The 24,360-nt window shown below is 45.9% G+C and overlaps 1 protein-coding gene across 1 annotated transcript in view; it reads left to right on the top strand.

Annotated features, from left to right (window-relative positions):
- Nucleotides 1-20,880, top strand: part of LOC311040755 (fidgetin-like) — a gene marked incomplete at its 3' end in the record, with an annotated part of 49,536 nt that extends 28,656 nt beyond the window's left edge. The window contains exon 2 of the mRNA XM_084051107.1: nucleotides 18,635-20,880. Within this exon, the coding sequence (XP_083907233.1) occupies nucleotides 18,643-20,880 (2,238 nt within the window). The 5' untranslated portion in view covers nucleotides 18,635-18,642. The remainder of the gene's footprint in view (nucleotides 1-18,634) is intronic.
- Between the last annotated feature and the right edge of the window lie 3,480 nt (nucleotides 20,881-24,360).

Below are 24,360 nucleotides of genomic sequence, written 5' to 3'. Positions count from 1 at the left end.
CGTGGTTAAAATGATTCCGTCTCTCTCAGATCCTGCGTTAATATTTGAGGTGCACACAGAGATATGACGTTTGCACTTTAAAGATTGAAAGCCGCCGCCGTAGGACAACTTTTTTCTCGTGTCTTTTCTAGTTCATATTTCAAGGATCACAGCGAGTGTTAGATGTGTGTTTTATTTAACTCATTGATACCTGGAACGCATCTGTGTCACTTTAGATTTCATTGGCTATTCAAAAATAGCAGATCTACAAGCTCATAGCGCGGCACCGAGTGCCGCGCTATGAGCTTGTAGATCTGCTATTTTTGTAAAATAGTGAAAAATATTTTTTTATATTTTCTTCCGAAAAATTGTCAGGATTTAGATTTTTTTTTGATGCGGCCTCAGGTCTTAATGGGTTAAAAGACGCTGTCACTTGTCGTAAAAAAAAAAAAAGCCTTCGTGCTGCCGCTCTGTGTGCGTTTTAGACTTCAGACTCATAAGCTTGTCATCTCCTACAGCAGTGCCTCTACTCTCCCCTCTGTGAGTGTGTGTTTGAGTTAGTGACAGCTGATGTTTGTCCTAGGTCGCCGGTCTAGACGGTACTCCTTCATCCGTTCTCGCTGTTGCCGTCTTTGCTGCTGCTGCTGTGTGTGTGTGTGTGTGTGTGTGTGTGTGTGTGTGTGTGTGTGTGTGTGTGTGTGTGTGTGTGTGTGTGTGTGTGTGTGTGTGTGTGTGTGTGTGTGTGTGTGTGTTTTTCCTACAGACTAAATAGTAATATCCGCGGCTGCCGTGCTTGAATTGCAGCCTTCAAAGAGCCACTCACTTTGAGAGATTCTTTGTGGTACTTTTCAGAGCCAAAGACCGCCAGAGACGGGCATGATTTTTGGTGTGTGTTGGGAAAAGAGAATGTGTTTTAATCAAAGATCTTTACTTACAGGTTGCATTTAGTTGAATTCAATCTAGTTATGAATTTACGAAGGATCTCTGTTTCATTTTTCTTTTAAGGACAATGACATTTTTTACTCGTTTACTCCAACTTCAAGGTTCAAGTTTCAAGGTTACAGGATTATTTATTGTTACATCTTGTAAGAGTAAAATTATTTCTGTTCTGCTTCCTGTGTAGCAATAATAAGTTTCATAATAAGTTTCATTTTGAAAGGATCGATCCACCCCGAAATAATGTTTTTGCATCAAACGGTTACATTTTGCGTATTTGTGGCGTCCCCTATGGGTCAAAGTGGAAATTATTTTGGGAATTTGTTCAGTAAACCACCCTCGACATGTGATTTAAATTTGGGATTGACCGGATGTTTCGTTCGTGATTTTTGGCATTTTTGGTAAAACGGGCCCCTCCCACTAACTTTGGAAGCCATTTACAGGCGAACGGTAAGGACTATGAAAATGCCGTTTGGATATGTTTACCGCATGGGCCCAGAGATCATGTGTACCGATTTTTGTGAAATTTGGACAAAATATTTGGGAGGAGGAGCTAAAAGTGTGTTTTTTAGAAAATTCAAAATGGCGGAAAATCTATCCAGACGGAAATGGGCGTGGCCTATATGGGGAGTTGCGTCGTGACCCAAGGGGATTCTTGGGAAAATTTTGATTTTACGACCTACGGTTCAAGGGTTATAGGCCAAAAGGTGGGCTGTTATAGCGCCACCATGTGGTTGACTGGTGTGATTCTTTTTTAAATAATTTTGCAATAAACTATTAACCTCCCCTCCAAGTCTTGTAACTGTAGCCCTTACGGTTTCCGAGAGAAAAATACTTGAATGGGAGTTTTTGCAATTCCCATTAAAGTGGATGGGGAAATTTAATGCACTAATAAATCAATATAAAAAAATCTATCCAGACGCAAATGGGCGTGGCCTATATGGGGAGTTGGGTAATGACCCAAGGAATCTAGGGAAGAAAAGATTTTTATTTTACGACCTACGGTTCAAGAGTTATAGGCCAAAAGGTAAAGTGGGCTGTTATAGCGCCACCATGAGGCCGAATGGTGTATTATTTGTTTAAATAATTTGGCAATAAACTATGAACCTTCCCTCAAAGTCTTGTAACTCTAGCTCTTACTGTTTCTGAGAAAAAAATACTTGAATTTGAGTTTTGTCACTTTTCCATTAAAGTGGATGGGGAAATTTAATGCACTAATAAATCAATATCAATTAAACTATGCAACCAATCTCTTAGCCTTATGGAAGCGCACGATTCCCGGTGAAGCCGGTCATTTTGACATATAGCACTAAATTGGGAAAAATAAACTGTGGGAGGAGTAGCGGCCCGAAATAAAGTTTATCTAGAAGGAATAAAGTTTATCTATAACGATAGTCTGGTTGCCCTGTTAGGGCAACCACACTAACTAGACGCGTCGCAATTCAGGGCAATTGCAAAGTGTGGTTGCGCCGACGCCGGTCGTGGGCTGCGGCCGCCGGGACTCGAGGGATACTCCGGGAGGAATACCGTCGGAGGCCGCGCGACGTGCCATTCGAATCGGGTGCCGATCGGATCCTGCCTTCGTGATACGTGCCAAAGTGGATACGCTGGCCTTGTGTATTTGTCTTGTAGATCTGCTATTTTAGGAACTTTGGGAGATTTTCGCCCAATAATGACATGCCCAAAATAGTGACGGCAGGTTTAAAGTGGTTAAGAATGTCCATACGGCATCTCACTACATGTCATTTGTCTATTCACAACTTCAGCCACATAAGTATAAAAGCGAGAACCATTTTTGTTCTACCTTTATACAATTTGATTGTGGAAAAGCAGAGCCAAAATTGTTGCTTACACTGCAAAGTCACATTTGATCTTGAAGGGGGAGCATTAAGGGTCCATTTGGTCCCATTTGTACGCTTTCAGAGTTACAGACCGTACAGGTCCAACTGGACCCCTGGTGGTCCCCGGACCTGATGTTGACCAGTGTACAGTATTTGGCTGAATAGAATGACGTGATTGACCACTGTCCAATTGGAGCGTGAGTTGGAGGGGTGACGTCATCGAACTTCAGTGACGCAGCTGTGACGTCAGTTAGCAACTGCTTATTAGACATTGAAGACAGACTATAGCGTCAGAGACTTGAGAGAAGGACAGAGATAGATATAGAGAAGAGATTTCACTGATGCAAGTACCGGGTGCAAGAAACGCAAGTAACTTGCCCGTCGGGCAAGAGGAGACGGACAAGAGGAGACGGGCGTTCCTCATCGCGTGCGCGGCGCTCCTCATCGCGCTCCTCATCCTTGGTACCACTAAGTGCCGTAACTCGGCAGAGTTATCGCGCTCCTCATCCTTGGTACCACTAAGTGCCGTAACTCGCGCCGCGCACCTGGTTTCTAATGAGACCATCACCCCGCTGACAGGCAACCCTCACCTTCTGGTTTCTGCCTTCGTGGACCGCAGGGTGAAAGGCTGGGACGTGCGCCTCATCGGCATATTCAGGGTGGACGCCATCGCTCCCCTTCACTGCGTCTTCAGTCGTGGCGACAACTTGTGCGTCCACGGCAGCACCCCGGCTTCCCTCGTACACCACGCAGACACAGGTTTCCCCTTTGAGACCAGGTTTGCAATGTGTCAGATGAGCTCGGGGTGCGAGGACGCGACCCACGTCACCCTTTCGACCCATCCGGACGGCGTAGAAGCACACCAGCAGACCTTTCTGCCAATACGTAACCTGGAGAAAATGGCGACGATGACGAAGGAGTTTGACTTGACAGTCTGCATGCCCGCCGTGTACGGCGGCTACAACAACGTGCTTCAGTTTGCACAGGCGCTGGAAATGTACCGAATGCTTGGCGTGGGCAGGGTGGTGATCTACGATACGAGCCCTGGTCCGGATCTCGACCGCTTGCTGCGCAGCTACGTCCAGGAGGGTTTCGTGGAGTTCGTACCATGGCCTATCGACAAGCACGTCGTGCCGTCTCGGGGAAATGCATATGGAAAGTACGGAGTAGTAGGAGACTTGCTCTACTATGGCCAGCTGGCCACCCTCAACGATTGCATGTACAGATACATGGAGCGCACTCACTACTTGGCTGTTCATGACATTGATGAGATCATCGTGCCGCGCCGTCACCACAACCTGCCGGCTCTCATGGAGCAGCTCCGACGGCAGAAACCAGAGGCTGCGGCCTTCCGTTTTCGGATGGACCATTTTCCGACGGAACACGTGGATCCCAACGCAACGTTCCGCCTGCCCCAGTGGGAAGGGGTGCGGGGGATAAATATCCTCGAGCACATCTATAGGAGGGATTGGCTCGATATGGCGCCGGTCGCCAGGGGCTACAAGCAGATACTTCAGCCAATGATGGTGGAGCAGACGGGAGTGCACGAAGTGCTGAAGGCCTTCGGGGGGACAGTGACGGTTCCCGAGGACACAGCTAGGATTGTTCACGTCCGGAGTTGCATATGGTCGCCTAATCCCAGATATTTTAGGGACCCGAGATGCGTGAACAAAGAGATGATGCACGTGGACAAGGAGCTGTGGCGTTTTCACGAGAAGCTCGTCCCCAACGTGGACAAGGCCCTGAGGAGGGCAGGAATGCTGAGAGAAACAAACTACAGTACAGCCGCGGTAAACTGACCACTTGTGCCCCAGAATCGCCAAAAGAATTGCAGATCTACAGGCTCACAACACGCCACGGTGCATCACATTGAGAGCTTTTAGATCTTCTATTTTTGCTATATGTATGATGGAGTATAGCTTAGAATAAGCATTAGGTTATGTCATCATTGCAGAGAGTCTGTGGGAGCATTCCCCTGTTCCAGGCAGGCTGTCCCACCAGAGTCAGACCCCCAAAGCCTCCTATTTATATCTGTATTTCCTTTCAATATTCAGAGATAGGTGCTCGATGCAGACACTATGGAGAGCTCATAAGCATCTCAGTCTTCTAATGGGCTTTCACCCAATTGTCATGTACTGTAAGTTGTGAGGAAGTTGAGGTGGGATGGACATTTGCAGTCATAGATGATCCGACATAACCTTTTTTTTTCTTCTTTTTTTTTTCCCGTAAACTTTACAGGTTTACCCAACATTGACCCAGTAATTCCGGCAAGGTTCTATATAATATAACATTTTAATGACAGAAAGGCGAAAATGCAAACGTGCAAAATCTAAAAAAGAACACAATTTACAGGGAAATTGTTATCGTTCATATACGACATGTGGCTGAAGTCAGGAATAAACAATGACATGTACTGACATGTATGGTCCTTTATGCTTCAAACAGCACTGTCGTGCATTTTTGCTTCAAGAGCACAGAACACCAGTGTACCTGTGCTAGTCAGTGAGAGCCCTAGAACTGACCCACTTACTCTGCTCTAAGTAGTGGACTGCAAAGCAAGGATTAAATCTGCAAATAAAAACATTTATCGTGTATCTCAGGGACCACATGGGAACGGTGTGGCTCCAATGTGGATCAAGGACTGCATGTGGCCAGCCTGTGACGTCAGTCATCTAAGATATATGACTATAAAATCGAAATATTTGAAAAAGAATGTGAAAAAATAAAGTAACAAAAACGTTAGCCTGCTAGCAGCGTTAGACATTTGGCACCGAGTGGTCCAGCAGTTTGCAAGATTAGCTCCGGAAACACATACACACAGACAGACCGGCCCTCTTATAGACGGCTAGACTCCTGCAGAGCTATGCTGTAAAACCCTTCAAACGACCAACAATCACTAAAAGTCTTGAGTTTCAACACCAGCCTAAGTGATGTAGCTTTCACCAGCCCCTCTTCAGATCAGAACCCCTTTACTGTAAAGTATGATGTTCCTACAACTTTCTTTGGCATTTGCTGCTGAGACAACCTGACGAAAAACACTGAACTACTGACCAAACGAATCCTCAGACGCCACAACTGGTGCGAGTGTTATGAAATGTCCTTACCGTTCCAGACGCTCTGACATCAGGTATGTTTGGTTGGCCTCCATGATGAAGGTGAGCTGGTTGATGAGGTCCTCTGGCTGAATGAGGCCTTCCAGCCTGCCCACCACTGTCATCTTACGGTCCTTCAGCATGATCATGGCAAGGAACGGGTAGGTGTTCTCCTGCAGAGCCTGGGACACTTGGGACAGACAAGCACAGCATCCGTCCAAGTCCAACACTCTCCTCAGTGAATGGGAGAGTCCATTAAAAAAGGTCTAAAGTTCCAGTTCTTACCCTGAATCCTATCGTTCTATTGTGAGGACATAGATGTGAAAAAAAACTGACATTCCCACAATCAACACTCCCAATGCGTTTGCCTCCTTAACCCATTAAGATCTGAAGCCGATAAATGTCATTCTATAAATGTCTTCTAATTCCCAACAGTATTCTGAAAAAAACGTATGTTTCTATATCAGTGGTTCTCAAACCTTTTCATGTCAAGGACCCCCAAAATGATATGTATTTGGCCGCCGACCCCCATCTAAGATGTTTTGTTCCAGGGACCCCCAGAAGCAAAGATTTGAGTTAAAAATGTTTGCTTGAAAACAATACGTATTCAAAGATTTGCACACATTTTCACGATTTTTCAAAAACAGCAGATCTACAAGTTCATAGCGCGGCACTCGGTGGGGAGTTGCTATATAGAGAGTTGCGTAATGACCCAAGGAATCTAGGGAAAAAACGATTTTTATTTTACGACCAACGGTTCAAGAGTTATAGGCCAAAACGTACAGTGGGCTGTTATAGCGCCACCGATTGGTGTAATTATCTTTTTAATAATTTCGGACTAGATTATGAACCTCCCCTCCAAGTCTTGTAACTCTAGCCCTTACAGTTTCTGAGAAAAAAAATCTTGAAATCTAGTTTTTTCATTTTCCCATTTTACATTAAAGTGGATGGGGAAATGTAATTCACTAATAAATTAATATCAATTAAACTATGCAACCAATCTCTTAGCAAAATGATAGCACACGATTCCCGGTGAAGCCGGTCATTTTGACATATGGCACGAAATTGGGGGAAAAAAACTGGGAGGAGTAGCGTGCCAAAGTTTTTTTTCACTAAAACAATAGTCTGGTTGCCCTGTTAGTGCAACCACACTAATTACACTTTTTCACTAAAACAATAGTCTGGTTGCCCTGTTAGGGCAACCACACTAATAATAATAATAAACATACACAACAACAAGGATATAATAGAAGTTTTGTCTGTTGGTCCTATATCGCTTAAGGCGCTTGAAGATGCTTTGTGTGCAGGTACCTGACTCTTAGGTTATATATATACATCTATTTACATGGACAGTATGTGTGTAATTACAGTATATAGGAAGCTCTAAAGTGGTATTGTTCAACATACAGGCTGCCTTGGACCACAGACAGACAGTCGGGGGCGGTTTTGAGACTTTGAGACATTGGCAAAGTGCTATCACAAGTGTGCGTGTGTGTGTGTGCGCTCGCGTGTGTGTGTGTGAGACAGCGACTCGGGACTAATTTCATAATGAATTGCCTTTTGGGAGGACATAATGGCATTATTTGACTGTGTAGTGTAGTTAGCGTGCCAGGACAGCTTAGCTCATGGCTTAGAGATGCTGATTGGAGCGAAGGACTCATTAACAATCTCATCCTCGGGCTGTGAAAGATACGATGCCCATCGGAGTTCACATACGTACTGTAACACATCCACGCGTGTGCGTACGCGTTAACGTGTGTTACAGTGCATACTCGCATACGTACACACATGTATTTACACACCTTACTGGCTGTGTGTATTGTGTTGAGTATTCATAACACATAATCAACCTCTCACACACACACACACACACACACACACACACACACACACACACACACACACACACACACACACACACACACACACACACACACACACACACACACACACACACACACACACACACACACACACACACGGTACAGTACATGCCTCTCATGTTATGTTTCTTTCTGAAACAACCACCACCACGCCCCACACACACACACACACACACACACACACACACACACACACACACACACACACACACACACACACACACACACACACACATTCATTTGGGGTCTTTGTGTATCTCTCTCGCTTTCTCCCTTTAACACAAAGACACTTCCCACACATACACACACACACACTCACACGTGTGCGCGCGCACACACGCACGCACGCACGCACGCACGCACGCACGCACACACACACACACACACACACACACACACACACACACACACACACACACACACACACACACACACACACACACACACACACACACACACACACACACACACACACACACACACACACACACACACACACGTGTGCAGTGATTTAGAGGTTAAAAGATGCCCCCTGGTGTTTTTGATAAGGATTTGAATAACTGACTGCTCAGATTTCCCTCAGGACCGTGAGAAAGTGATGAAGTTATCTCTTGTCAAGCACCCAGCTTCTTCCCGTTCCTGCAGCCTCTCTTACTCACATTCAGTCTGTTAACCACATGATGAACCCTAGCGTCCCCTATCCTGCGCAAATAGCCGATATACAAGCTCACAATGTGTCACAATGCAATGCACTGTGAGCTTGCAGATAGGCTATTTTTGGCTAAGATATTTAGTGTAGAGGAAAGGAAATTCGGGGCCTTGTATAGAGCCCCTGGGGGACCCTCCAGTGAACAAAGTATATTGGGCTTAAGTGGTTAAGTGGTAATGGTCTGCATTTCTATAGCGCCTTTATCCAAAGCGTGTTACATTCACACATCAACGCGGGGAGAGCGACTGCTGCCGTATGCAATGCACCAACCTGGCTCATACGTACGCAGTTAGGGTTTCAGTATCTTGCTCAAGGGCACTTTGACTACCCAGGGATTGAACCCAAACGTGCGTGCATACGTACGTGTGTAAGATGGTTTCTTTAAGCACGGTGGCTCACGGCTTAATTATGTGAAATTACGTAAATGAAAATAAATAAATAAAAAACGTGGAGTTTGGCTCCGGCGCCCCTGCATGCGGAATCGCGCGGCGGACAGACTTAAAAGAGCTCATTAGCTGTCTCTAAAGACCTGTTTACTACACACACACACACACACACACACACACAAGCGCATTGGGCGCTAATGGGCAGCTCTGTTGATACAGATGGACGGCGAGCGTAATGAGAATGATTAGGCTGGAGACTGGCAAGGCGGAACACAGGCGGCCAGCCGTGCTCAACGCCTCCAACAGACATGGAGAGATTCCATGGATGTTGTTTCAGCTGAGTGCACCATCTCTCTCTCTCTCTCTCTCTCTCTCCCTCCCCCTCCCCTCTCCTTCTAGCTACCTTTCCTGGCTCTCTCTCTCTCTCTGTCTCTGTGTATCTGTGTCGCTTTTTCTCTCTCTCTTTCACAGACACAAAAAGAACAAACGCGTCTCTCTGTTTTCCTCCCTTTTAACACATCGTTGCTGTCCGGCAGAAACCTCTTATCTCCATATTTCAACTTTGTATGTTTTTTTTTTAATGCAAATTAAAGCCCTACTTTGTCGTACAAGTGTCACACAAAAGGAGCGAAAATTTTAGATTTTGTGAACTTGTAAATTTGCTATTTTAACCCATTAGGACCTGGAACTGTGTCATTTTTAGATTTGAGCTAAACAGCATTATTTTACACTTTGGGCTATTCAAACATAGCAGATCTACAAGCTCATAGCGCGGCACCGAGTGCCGCGCTACGAGCTTGTAGATCTGCTATTTTTGAAAAATCGTGAAAATGAGTGCAAATCTTTGAATATATTTATTTTTAAAGCGAACATTTTTAACTCAAATCTTTGCTTCTGGGGGGTCCCTGGAACAAAATATTTTGATGGGGGTCCGCGGCCAAACACATATAATTTTGGGGGTCCTTGACATGAAAAAGATTGAGCACCACTGATATAGAAACATACGTTTTTGAGAATACTGTTGAGATTTAGGAGACATGTAGAATCGGCTTCAGGTCTCAATGGGTTAACTATTTTAAAATGTTTTTGAAATAATAAAAAAAAGGAACGGTTTTGGACATACAAGGTTTCTGCAACGACAATGATACATGCACATGCATTTGACCGATATTTGCCCCGTCGAGGCTTTTGAGGAAACGCTGGCATTCATCGGTCCATCGTCAGACTTTTTTATCCCTCTGGCTTTTCAGGGAGTTGTCGGCCGCCGCCCCGGCCCGTACGCCCGCCCGCCCGCCCCGCTCATGCTAGCTGTCCCTTCCCCTCCCCCCCTCCTCTGTATGTTTTGGAGAGGGGGGAGCTGCGGGTTCAAAAGTGCGCAGTTCAAAAGCGTGCGCCTTCATTTGAATAGCGTGGAGTAATCGCTATTACCTTATTTAAATAGTGCAAGTTATCGTTTGGCCTTCATTTGCATAGCCGGGGTAATCACAGCGTCTCGGCATTAACCTCATTACGCGGTGAGATGAAAGCCGCGATGGAGGCTGACACAGCCTTTCATATATGTTATCTTTATTAATGGAGGAATTAGAAAAGATTCATGTTTCCTTAAACGGAGGACACACGTCGGATTTCTCACCGAGTTGCAAGTTGCCGTTTGCAGGGGGAGCCTCTGTGTGTGTGTGTGTGTGTGTGTGTGTGTGTGTGTGTGTGTGTGTGTGTGTGTGTGTGTGTGTGTGTGCGCATTCTTAGGCATATGCCTGTGTGTGCGTGTGTGCATGCGTGTGTGTGTGTGTACGGGGAGGAGGGCTAAGATAACATAAGATGAGATAAACCTTTACTGGAGGAAAAGTCTGGTGTCATAGCAGCAACAACAGTTAGAGTGAAACACAGGATAGGTAAGAGCAGAGTCAAGAGCCAACCTGAATATGAATGAAGTGTACATAATGTACAAGTCAATCAATATTGACAATAAATATATAGTGAATATATGAATTCATACATCATTGATGATCAATCATTTGACATAACATGCTGTACATCTAAGGCACATCTGTCACCAGTGAATACATGAAATAATATACAGTTTATTATCAATGAGTGAACGGATACGTGGGAATGTGCAAACGTGTTTAAGAGAGAGGAAGAGAGTGCGAGAGAGAGAGAGAGTGTCATTCATTTAGTCTGTATTTTTTCTTCGTTTATGATTCTGTCTTTCCCGTTTTCTGTGCTCACTTCCTCTCTCTATTGCTCATCATTACTACACCCCCCCCCCCCGCGCGCATGGCACGTCTACCAATAATCCCCCGTTCTCCTCCCACGTATCTCAGCTTCGCCTCCATCCATTTCTGTTCAATGCACAGACACAGTGCGGTCATACTTATATTGCCAAAGTCTCAGTAAGATCTAAGATGCAGCACAAATGTATCTTCATGTAAACCAAACACATGCATACACACACACACACACACACACACACACACACACACACATGCAAACTATAAAAGCCATCTCTTTTATGCTTGTCGTACTTCAACTGAAAGCCAGAATGGACCAATTCAGCACTACTCTACACACACTGACATCATAACACCACCGTTGTCCTAACAGTTCATCAAACTTTATTGTATTATTAAACTTTTATTTTTTATTTTTATCGAGCAATGACTGAAGGCCAGTGCAGTAAAATAATTCCACTTTTTTCCAATGAAACTGACTTCATGACTACACTTGTAGTTCAATTGGTTGATTACTCTCCAGTCCAGATACTGTCACTTGTTCAAAGCAAAGTGTTTGAGTTATCGCGTTGACAATACGCTGATCAGCGTGTTCAGATTTCGGTACCCAGGAATGATCTTGTTATTGCATCATAGGTGAAATAGGCTCTCACTCGACTTCTCTCTTCCTCCCGAAGTCTATCGGACTTACTTGCTTTATATTCAGTTGGTGCTACTGTATGTAAATATAGAGAGAATAAAGACAGGATGGAGTGGACGTCACATCACAGGTCTCTAATAGCATTTAAGCAAAAGATTACTGCCAGCATTAGTGTTGTCACAGTGATTTGGTCCACCACAACAGGAAGTCACTTGAACAGATTACATGTAACTTAGAACTTAGAACAAAGTAGCTGACATAGCTCTTCACTGCCCATATTGAACGGTCATTTGGCTTCATTAACCACTTGAAGCAAAGGAAACATTCGTACCAAGTACAGAGCTGACCCTGGTCAAGAAGTATTAGTTTACTAAATATAAAGCAGGTTGCATTATTCTCTAGTGTTCTACATTAAAAATGTCACACCAGAAATACGGTACTGTACTTCAGTAACCTACCCTTTTCCCCCCGGACAGACATCATTATTCTACTTGGAAGTCATCAGAGGGTCGTTTTCCATTGCCTCTGTGTATAACTAGTTTAATACAGAGAACGGTTCATTATCGAGCAATGGTGGCATGGAATTCATAAAAAAATAAATAGTAATACAACACAAAAGTTAAGATTGTATTTGTTTACACAATACAAAGTGTAGAACATTACATTACTTATTTTTTTAAATGTACTCCTACTGATAAAGACATGGATGTTGAAAAATAGTGGAGTGCTGCTTTAAATTGAGGCATGGCGGGGTACTATCTGGATTAGCGCTCTGTGGCACCCTGCTGTGAGCAAGTGGCTCAGCCTATGTCATAACTGCCTCCAGTGCTAATTCTCCCATTCCTGACCATACTGTAACACAGTGTTTCCCATTTTGGGACCCATTTGTGGGTTATTATTTCAAAACATGACGCTGCGGTCTCTCTCTCTCTCTCTCTGACGACAAGTCACTTAAAAGTCCAAGATTATTTGGAGAAAAGGGGAGACATCTATAAAGACTAAAGATAGATTAAAGAGAGCAGTATGTAAAGAGATTATGAACTGCTTAGATAACCGTGTGCTCCTGGCCACGAACAAATGGCACACAGAGACCTGAAGATTTTTTTATTGATTTGCTGTGTACTTAATGCGAGACACCTGCTTACTTGCGCATTTATTTATTTAATTGTGTTCTTCTCTATTCCGTGGAAATAATAACCCAATTATCCAGAATCAAATTGCCCAAAAATGACAGGCTAAAAGTCATACATTTTGGGTCATGTATGCTCTCAATTAAAATATATGTCAAAATAATGTCAAAATGTGCCATTTCACTAGATTTCAGGGGATTGCAACAAAACAACATCTTGGCTTTCGTCATTTGGGAAAACCCGGTAAAAAGTGTTAATTTAAGGCAGGAGAGTTTGAAATTGTAAGAGTTAAATTAACGCTGAGGATTTTACTGTGTGGATTGGAGTCCCAGAGAAAAGAATTGTATCAAACTGGGGGTCTTTGAAATTAAAAAGGTTAATAACCATTGCACTAGTGGATAGCATAAAGTAAATACCATTTACAATTATTTATTTATTCTATGTTCCTTAAAACCAGCGTAAGGGGACAATCTCTATGTAGTCACACCTTTCTCTTTGAATATATGGAGGACATTAACAATGGCATTAATAGGAAGAAAGAATCACCTCTTTGTTGTGGCATAATTAACTAAAAGGTACTTTCCACAGAAGCGGTCAGAGAGGTTCTGGTTACGTATTCTGTAATGGATACTGAGAGAGAGAGAGATGCTTCTGTATTTAACATGTAAACTGATCATGTGACATATACACAGTGGTGGAAGAAGTACTCACATTTTTTTACTTAAGTAAAAGTATCAATATCCATCTCTGCTCAATTGAAATGAGTTAATTACTGTACGTTGCTGGATAGCAGTCGTAACAGGATATTTGAGGGGTCCGTGAGAGGGTTCTAGGGGGTCCCCAGTAAACGCTTAGAGACTTAAGCCCTATAAAAAATGTTCGGCTAGTAGAAAATAGCTGATCTAGAAAGATCACAACGTGAACATTTTTGTAAAATCTTGACAAATATTCTCTTATGGGGGTCCCTGGCAGAACGTCTTCTCTACTGGGGGTTGGCGGCCTAATACATATCAATTTGGGGGTCCCTTAACACGAACATGTTTGAGCACCACTGAGGTAGAAAACATCGTGAACACTGCAGGTTGCAAAGAGCAGTGGTTCTCAAACTTTTTCATGTCAAGGACCCCCAAATTGACACTTGTTAGCCCGCGGACCCCCATTTGAAAATATAACCCAGGGACCCCCATAAGAGAAGGTTTTTACGGCTCTCTAGCAGTGATTCTCAACCGTTTTAATTTCAAGGACCCCCAGTTTAACATGCATTAGAGGCTACGGACCCCCATTTAATGGCATTTATACCTCTGGGACCCCAATTCATATTGTATAATCAATGTTAATTCAACTCTGAGCGTGTACAAATGGAACCAAATGGACCCGTTAGGGTCCATTTGGTTCCATTTGTACACTCTCAGAGTTACAGACCCATAAGGGTCCATTTGGTTCCTATCCATCATTTAGCTGGGGACCCCCTGGAACCCCCTCAAGTACCCCTGGGGGTCCCCGGACCCCACTTTGAGAACCAACGGCAAAGAGCATCTCTCCTCATTTTATTCAGTTGTTGCCGACGTGTGAAATGTTCCCGTAAATGAATAAAAACCTGTTATTGTTTTCCATTTTTTTTCTATAATTAGAGTTTGAATATTGAACGGCCTGGCCATCATGCCTCCCTGCTCGGGTCTTTGCCCAGGCGACAGGTACAAGTTGGCCAGTCGCTGCTCAGGTCCTCTCGGTTAACCCATTGAGACCTGAAGCCGATTCTACATGTCTCCTAAATCCCAACAGTATTCTGAAAAACGTATGTTTCTATATCAGTGGTGCTCAATTTTTTTCATGTCAAGGACCCCCAAAATGATATGTATTTGATCGCGGACCCCCATCAAAATATGCTGTTCCAGGGACCCCCAGGAGTAAAGATTTGAGTTACAAATGTTCACTTTAAAAATATATATATTCAAAGATTTGCACACATGAGCTTGTATATCTGCTATTTTTGAATAGCCCAAAGTGTAAAATAATGCTTTTTAGCTCAAATCTAAAAATGACACAGTTCCAGGTCTTAATGGGTTAAAGCATGGTAAATGATTAGAGCGGATCGCCGTTGTGCTAATTAGCCGCGTCTGCCGCTAGGACAGGAAGTGAGGGGTCTGAGGGACCCCCTCCCTAACTCCCTACCTCCCAGTGTGTCTTACCAAACAAACACTGAGTGTCGGACAAAAAGAGGTGTGTGTGTGTGTGTGTGTGTGTGTGTGTGTGTGTGTGTGTGTGTGTGTGTGTGTGTGTGTGTGTGTGTGTGTGTGTGTGTGTGCGAGTGTGTGCGAGTGTGTGCAAGTATGTGCAAGTGTGTACGAGTATGTGCACGTGCGTGTGTGTGTGTGTGTGTGCGTGCGCGTGTCTTTGCTTGCGCTCTCTTCATGTACCAGAGGATGCATGGCTCAGTTCCTCCACTAATGGTTTGAAATGTGCAAGCTTGCTTTACCTAAACACACACACACACACACACGCACACGCACACGCACACGCACGCGAGCGCGCACACGCCAGCTCTGAAGCCTCCCAGCTCTCTCCAGGCCACAGCAGCCTGGCAATAAAGTCGGAGGAAGCGGCTTAAATGACAACAATATTATCCTTTATTTGCGCACGCCAAGTCAAATCAAACGATGAAATGCGCGGCGCCGGGAGCGGGCCGGGCCCGAGGCCGCTGTGATTGGGCAGCACGCATGTGTCTGGCTGGCAGCCTTTGATAGACCACAGGCTTTGATAAGTGACATGCTGCATGGCACAAGCTGGGATTAACCCATTGAGACCTGAAGCCGATTCTACATGTCTCCTAAATCTCAACAGTTTTCTGAAAAAAGTATGTTTCTATATCAGTGGTGCTCAATATTTTTCATGTCAAGGACCCCCAAAATTATATGTATTTGGCCGCGGACCCCCATCAAAATATTTTGTTCCAAGGACCCCCAGATGCAAAGATTTGAGTTGAAAATGTTCGCTTTAAAAATATATATATTCAAAGATTTGCACACAATTTCACGATTTTTCAAAAATAGCAGATATACAAGCTCATAGCGCGGCACTCGGTGCCGCGCTATGAGCTTGTATATCTGCTATTTTTGAATAGCCAAAGTGTAAAATAATGCTTTTTAGCTCAAATCTAAAAATGACACAGTTCCAGGTCTCAATGGGTTAAAAGCAACACGCTAGAAAGAGGGTGTGTGTGTGTGTGTGTGTGTGTGTGTGTGTGTGTGTGTGTACATGTTGGGCTGCAACTGTAGATCATTTTCTCAACGATTATTCCATTGATTACTTTTTTCCCCCGATTCATCAGATAATCAAGAAGCGTGTTTTTTGAATATTCAAGAAATAATCGAGCGCTTTTTTTATACTTAGTTTCTTAATACTTAGTTATGCAAGATTGTTACAAGCGCACACGTTTGAGCTTGTAGATCGGCTATTTAAAAAAAAAATTAAGCATTATGAAGCTTTACACCTATAATGACATCCGCAAAATAGGGATCGATTATAAATTATTTTATAAAATTATTGATCATTTTTTAATTATCGATTAAATGTATTAGTTCCATTAGTGTGCTTGTGTGCCACTCTCAGATGAGATGGAGACGAGAGGAGGAAAGAAAGAAGGGGGGAGGGGGCTTTGAGGACAGCAGAGAATTAAGAAAAAAACAAAAAAACTAATATAGAATGATGTGGAAGCCCGGTGGAAAATGGAAGAAAATGAAGCAAAGAGCAGAGAGAGAGAGAGAGAGAGAGAGGGAGGGAGAGAGGGAGGGGGGGAGAGAGGGAGGGAGGACAAAGCGGCAGGGAGGCATGAAAACAAGAGGCAGACGGGAGGAGAGAAGCGAGCATGAGAGAGGGAAGGTCAAGGTGGTGCTGTGCAGACAGGAACTGAGCTGGAGACACAAGGTGTTGGAATTCATAGGCGGACACCGCTCCTCTCCGTGTGTGTGTGTGTGTGTGTGTGTGTGTGTGTGTGTGTGTGTGTGTGTGTGTGTGTGTGTGTGTGTGTGTGCGCGCGTGTGTCTGTCCGTCTGGGTCAGTGGATGGGAGCACTTATGTGGGTCTATTTTTATGCGCGTGCCTGTGTGTGCTAGTTTGTGTGCACGGGGTGTGTATCTTGTACTGTGTGTGTGCGTGCGTGCCTCTGTGTGTGTGTGTGTGTGTGTGTGTGTGTGTGTGTGTGCAAGTTTGTCGTACATACATTCATGCACAGTTACAAGTGTCTGCAAAAGTGCATGAGCATGGCTGTGTGTGTGCGCGTGTGTTCGTTTATGCATGTCTGCTGTATGTATGTCAGTTTATGTGCACAGGAGCATGTATATTATACTGAATGTGTAGGTGTGTGTATGCAGTTACAGTTAAAAGTGTCTGCAAAGGACTGCGTGAGCATGGCTCTTTGTGCGTGTGTGTCCGTGTGTGTGTGTGTCCGTGTGTGTGTGTGTGTGTGTGTGTGTGTGTGTGTGTGTGTGTGTGTGTGTGTGTGTGTGTGTGTGTGTGTGTGTGTGTGTGTGTGTGTGCGTGTGCGTGTGTGTGCAGTGGGATGCAGGCTGAGCAGGGGGGGATTGCTTTGTGGCAGTCAAACCCATCTCCAGCAGACTCCAGATGAGCCGGGGATTATGACTGACCCTCCATGCCTCTGTCTTATTGGTCTGGCTGGGGGTGCATTAGGCTGCCCCAACTGGCACACACACACACACACACACACACACACATACACACACGCACGCGCACGCACGCGCGCGCACGCCCACACACACACACACACACACACACACACACACACACACACACACACACACACACACACACACACACACACACACACACACACACACACACACACACACACACACACACACACACACACACACCACATCCGCACTGCAACGTGTCCACTGACAGTGTCCTTCACATGATGTGTGGAATTTACAATTCATGTGCACCAGTGCACGAGCCTCTAATATAGATATAGATAGAAATAGAAGGGGGGAAAATGCACACTCTCTCTCTCTCTCTCTCTCTCTCTCTCTCTCTCTCTCTCTCTCTCTCTCTCTCTCTCTCTCTCTCAGTTTTTTTTTAAACTTATGTTGCTATAATCAGTGGTTCTCAATCCTTTTCATGTCAAGGGCCCCCAAAATGATATGTATTTGGCCCATCTCAAAATATGTTTTTCAGGGACCCCCAGAAGCAAAGGTTTGAGTTAAAAAATGTTGCTTTAAATATATGTATATATTCAAAGATTTGCTCACATTTTCACGATTAAAAAAAAATAGCAGATCTACAAGCGCACTATGAGCTTGTATATCTGCTATCTTTGAATAGCCAAAGTATAAAATAATGGTTAAAGTGGTTACACAGATGCGTTACCGGTTTTAATGGGTTAACATACAGATTGGTTGAAATAAAAATGTTATTCATTCAAACAAGTTCTGGATGGAGTTGCACAGAGAGAGAGGAAACATGGCTGTAATGTAGGCTACACACAGTAGATCCACATGTCCCTTAAGATGGACCGTATGGATCTATAGGGTGAATGTGACCGTGGCAGATGAAAAAGAGGACACCTGAAAAAAAAAATGGAAGCAAGTTTTTATCTGCACTCTTTGTGTGAGTCTCGGGGGATGGGATGCTTTTATCAGTGTCATTAATTTACCGTCATTTGCATAATTTTAACTTGTTCGTGTTTGTGTGTGCATGTGTGTGCTGTGTGTGCGCGCGCGCGCGCGCGTGTGTGTGTGTGTGTGTGTGTGTGTTGCTGTGTGCGTGTATCTCCCTCTCCCTCTTCAAAGGCCTAAAGATGCAGTGGACCCCCGAGCACAGCCAGTGGGCGGAGCAACACTTCGACATCTCCTCCACCACGCGCTCACCGGCCCACAAGGCCGAGGCCTACCGGTCCGCCGTCCCGGGCCACCTGCAGCGCTCGGCCGCCTACCAGTATGCGTGGGCCAACGACGACATCTCGGCGCTCACCGCCTCCAACCTGCTGAAGAAGTACGCCGAGAAGTACTCCGGCATCCTGGAGATGCCCGTGGCCTCCTACTCCGAGTCCCCCGTCGGGCCCATGAACGGGCGGAAAGGCGAGCCGGAGCCATGGCAGGACGGCGTCTACGCCATGGGCTGCATCCCCGAGGGCGTGTCGGTGCGGAAGGGCGGCGTGGCGGAGGTGGTGGTGGGCCTGTGCAGCTCGCCGGGCCTGGCGTCCAGCAGCCTGAGCGAGCCCAGCTACTCCACCAGCAGCTGCGGGAGCCACACGGGGGCCGCCGCCATGGTGTCTCAGGAATACGGCGCCACCTACGGCGGCTCCTACCTGCACGGCAGCTACAGCTCCCAGGCCGGCCCTGCCCCGGCGCTGCCCTCCCCGCTGCACAGCTCGGGGCTCCTCCAGCCGGGCGCTCCCCCTCCCCCTGCTCCTCCCTCCCACCCCACCTTGGTGCCGGCGTACAACGGAGGCTCCCCCAACCTGTCGAGCTATAATTACCCCCCAGCGGGCTACCCGGCTCAGAGCTCCGTGGGGCCCGGCTACAGCCCCGGGGGAGCGCCCCCGCCCTCCTCCTACCTGCCCTCGGGCATCGCGGCGCCCACCCCCCTGCCCCCGTCCTCCGCACTACCGGGGTATCCCTACCAGAGCCACAATCTGACCCCCATTGCCCCCACGCCACTCAACGGCAGCTCCTCCTCCAGCTCGCTGAAGAGGAAAGCCTTCTACATGACGGGCCAAGGGGAGATGGACTCCGCTTATGGTAATTTTGGCTATGGCCAGCCTCGCGGCTCTGCCGAAAGCCCCATGTACAGGATAACGGACAGTGGTGGCTCAAACGGGGGCGGCGGCTTTGACAGGAGCGCCGAGAAGTCCTCCCTGCCCTTCAGCGGCCAGAAGCAGTCAGAGCAGCAGCAGAGGAAGTACAGCGGCCAGGCCTCGGGCGGCCCGCTCACCCCTCCGTCCTACGTGTCGTCCACCCTCGGGGGCTCCCGCTCGGCCGACTCCCTGGCCAGCTTCACCTCGCCCTCCCTGAGCGAGCAGGGCGCCGACGACCACCACCTCCACCTCTCCCACTCCGCGCCGGGCCCAGCCTCCTCCTCCTCCTCCACCTCCTCCTCTTCACGGCACGCCGAGGAGCAGCTCAAAACCTGCGACCCCCACCTGCTGGACATGGTGACCTCCGAGATCCTCCAGCAGGGCCCCCCGGTGGACTGGAGCGACATCGCGGGTCTGGAGCCGGCGAAGACGACCCTGAAGGAGGAGGTCCTGTGGCCCATGCTGCGGCCGGACATGTTCAGCAGCCTGGGCCCGGCTCCGCGTTGCCTGCTGCTGTTCGGCCCGAGGGGCAGCGGCAGGACGTTGTTGGGCCGCTGCCTGGCCAGCCAGTTGGGGGCGCCGTTTCTCCAGCTCAGTGGCTCCACGCTGGCCACCAAGTGGCTGGCGGACGGCGAGAAGGTCCTGCGGGCATCCTTCCTGGTGGCACGCTGCCGGCAGCCGTCGGTGCTGTTCATCAGCGAGGTGGACATGCTGCTGTCGGCCCAGCTCAGCGAGGAGAGCCCCGTCAACCGGCTGAAAGCCGAGCTGCTCGCCCAGCTGGACGCGCTCCTCATGGGCCCCGGCGAGGACGGGGCCAGCCAGGTGCTGGTGGTTTGTTCCACCAGCCGGCCCCAGGACATGGACGAGGGGCTCCGCCGATACTTCGGTCGAAAGGTCCTCGTGCCACTGCCGGACAGCGGGGCCCGGCGCCAGATGGTCAAGCGGCTCCTGGCCCAGTCCCAGCACAAGTACTGTCTGAGCGAGGAGGAACTGGGGTCACTGGTCCAGCGCACCGAGGGCTTCTCTGGCCTGGACCTGGCCCGCCTCTGCCAGGAGGCCCTGGTGGGTCTGCTGCACGGAGGCATGGACATGGGGGGGATGATGCCTCGAGGAGGGCAGGTCCGCCCCCTCACCTACCAGGACTTGGACAGTATCTTTTGTAAATTCCAGGCCAGTATATCACAGAAAGAGATTGACACGTACACCGAGTGGAACAAAATGTTTGGCTGCAGCCAGTGAAAAAAATAAATGTAAAAAAAAAAGGCTTTGAAAAGAATATTCCGCCCTTGAGAGAAGAGAGGCACCCCCCCCAATTCCTTCCCTCAGGGTAGAAGTATTATGCTGGAGGGAAAGGCACAGAAAAAGGCCAACGCGAGCCCTGAAAGACCTCACAAGCGGGGGTTTAGATGCACCGAGGGACCTGGTTGTGATGAGCTAAGTGTCATTTAGCAGTCAACAAGCTGAGATGTAATTAGAATGCTTTATGCTCCCTAAACAGCCAGGCAATGTTTACACGTTGTGAGCAGGTTGGCTTCAGAAGCAACGCCCCAGTGTTCTGTGTGTGTATATACTTATATATACCATTATGTTTAGTTGGCTATCCAAGTGCCTGAAGTGGTGCTTTCTGAGTTTCTCTTTGTTTTTTGTTCTTAAAAAAAGAAAAGAAAAAAAGTAACAAAACATTTTTATTTGCCTCACAATCTACATTCGTGGCACGAGCTGGTGATTATTAAGAGCTTTAAACCTTCGGCGGTGAGATTGACAGTTGCCATCAGGTGGTCACTCATTCCTTATTGTCTCGCTGTGAGCGGTAATCCCATCAGGGTGGCAGTAGTCTGGGCCCTGGCTCGCACAAACCTCTCCTGATCTCCTCCTGTTCTGCAAAATGAAACAAAACAAAAACAACAACATCAACAAGAACAACAACAAAAACTCAGGAAAGCATTTGTGAATTGTATAGTACCTCAAGACATTTCAATGAAAAGCACTAAAGGCAGACAAAGAGAATTAAGAAGGTGGGGTTGGTAAATCAGTAGTAGTGATTCTAAGCAGTGAAGAGGGGACAGTGAATGTACCAGATATATTCTGGAATAATGGGAGTCATAGTGAGAAGACTTATTCTTTCATTTTACTTTTTGTCACCTATTGGGTTTTTATTTTTGTTAGCTGTTTGTACCTTACAGATTCTGAGGCATATTTCCATCTCTCTTTAAAAATTAAAAAACATATGTTGCTCTGTTTTGTTGGTTTCGGGGTTGAGCGGATGAACAGGTGTCGGGTTTTAGCGCAGGGTTGGGGGTCCTGGCGGGGTTGTTGGGGTCCTGAGGTGTATATTTATAAAATGCCCATAATAGACGCGGTTTCTGTCATGCAATCTCTGCTGCATGAGAAGTCTCCATGGAGGCTCCATGAATTGTGTTAATTAACTTGTCAGCGCAGAGCAGCAGCTTATTTTTTTGTCATACCACTCATCAAAAACAAAAACAACAAAAAGGCTAGGTTTTCTGCCATGGACACTCTTGACTCTTAAAAAACTGTACCTCTTTGTGTGGGTTTTAAACTAATTGCCATACTTCATATTGTTTGTTTATGTCCTCCATTCTAGTTTACCCCGATTAGCTTCATCTCGAGAAGCCGAGTGTTTGGGAACATAATGATATTCAGAGTCTGTGTAGTAGGTCACCGAACCCATTCAGCATAGAGTATAAACTGTTCTTTATCAAACTCAACTACAACTAGAACAAACACATCCTGGACTTCTGCCCACATTCTATCTTGGACTTGGCATCAAATTATAGATATGCCCAGGGTTTGATTTGAAAAGAAGAAGAGAAAAAAAAGCAGGGGGGGACATTTTCTTAACCGCTTAAGCCTTATATACTTAGTCGTAGAAACAAAAATCGAAAATATCCTGTTTACATTGAATTCAGTCTGACCAGAAGCATGGATAAAGCATATCTCTAGCAATGATAAAAATAAATAAACGACCAGAGGTGGGGTATCAAAAGCAGAGGCATGGATTCCGCCCCCCCTCCCCCCTTGCAAATCGAACCCTGGATAAGCCAACACAGAACGGCGCAGACGTGCGGTGTGATTTCTCTCGCTTTTCATTTGTCAATCATGTCTGCTATATCTAGTGATTGATGGGATAGTACCTCAAGCACATGACAGAAGTGCACTCTGATACCCACTTCAGCTCACTGAAAAGCTTTGTAGTACCTGTGCAGAATTTAAGGTGTAGGCTTTGTTTCCCTCCCAAGTCCCTTGTTCTACTAAAGTTTATCTGTCGCCGATTTGATTGCATTTGAATGTATTTTTATCTCCTTCCTTGTCGCTGTCTGAGGGACCTTTGCTTGGCATCAAAGTACTAAAGAATATTAATTTTATGAGAAGTGTGCTAAAACATTTTTGTGTGTGTGTTTTTTTTTTTGCTACAGTGTAACATTTGTGACCTGGTTTACCAAAATCATTTGGTTGTCACTGAAATGAAGCGGTCGAAATCTAGCATTTTGGCTCATCTGGGACTTTGTCAGGTTTGAATAAAACAATGTCTTGGCTTTCATAACTTGTAAATATTGTCGCCTAAATCGGGTGAGAACAATGGGTTTGAAGCTGGTAAACGTACGGCGAAATGCGGGCAGAGAATGTGTCAACCATCTTCACATACATGGTATTTCTTTCTATATTTCTTTCCAGGGTATTTTTATGTTTCTTGTTGTAGAGAGGACTTGTGGGCAGATGTATATACTAAAACTAAAGCACGAAGACAATCGATGGATTTTCCATTGGGGAGGAAATATGAAAAATGTTAAATGTTAAATGAAAAAGCCTCTGAAGTGCAATGGGTCTGACTCATACCAAACATTAAGTCCCCCTCAACCACACCCCCGCCAACAGAATATAGCAATCTAAAAAGAAGTCTTAAGACAAATATGACTCATTTTGGTAGGGCAGGTCCAATATCTACACCAGTGGTTATTTTTTCATTGGAGACAAAGTGTCACGATTCGACGTGTCGTGATCTTTTAGATAAGCTAAAAGATCACAGGCTATTTTTGCTATTTATATAAATGTAAAAGACACATTTTGGTGCACTTTTTCCTGAAGGCTCCACACACAATATGGTACATCAGTTATTCTCAAAGTGGGGTCTACCAAGCTGTGAGCTTGTAGATCTAAAATTTTGGAACAACTTTTGAATTATTTGGAATTTTGAACACAAATCTTCTCTTAGCACGAAATCCTGTCAGATAGGGGTCTGTGACCAAATACATATTAATTTGGGGGTCGTTGTTTTTTAACCACTGCGGTACATGTACATGTATGTGTGACTGACTATACAGTACATCAGTATTTTTCAGTTGCTATGTTAAACTAGCACGGGCCGCCATCAGTGCAGTATCTAATTTGAGCAAGTTTAATGCTGAGCGTCAGCAGAACAGACGTGCGGGCGGCGTGGCAGCAGCACAAGGAGAAAGCAGAATGGTCCGTCAGAACCCAGCCCTCAAAAACAATCTCTCCCAGAATTCCTTCTGTCAGCATATCGTCGCTGTCGAGTGTAAACCTTGTATGTCCAAAACCGTTACTTTTCAGGAGATGGAGAAAAAAAAGAACCTATGGATGGTTCCAATGGATCTAATGTAGTTCTTATTTAGTCTCTTGATAATACTTTTCATTGGTTCAATATTTATAAAACCCACAGATAGCTTTAACGACTTT

This window comes from Gymnoscopelus microlampas (assembly GCF_963454915.1).
Source record: "Gymnoscopelus microlampas genome assembly, chromosome: 24".
Classification (NCBI taxonomy): domain Eukaryota; kingdom Metazoa; phylum Chordata; class Actinopteri; order Myctophiformes; family Myctophidae; genus Gymnoscopelus; species Gymnoscopelus microlampas.
Note: the sequence above shows the minus strand (reverse complement) of the source record. Positions and strands in the feature narration are given on the sequence as shown.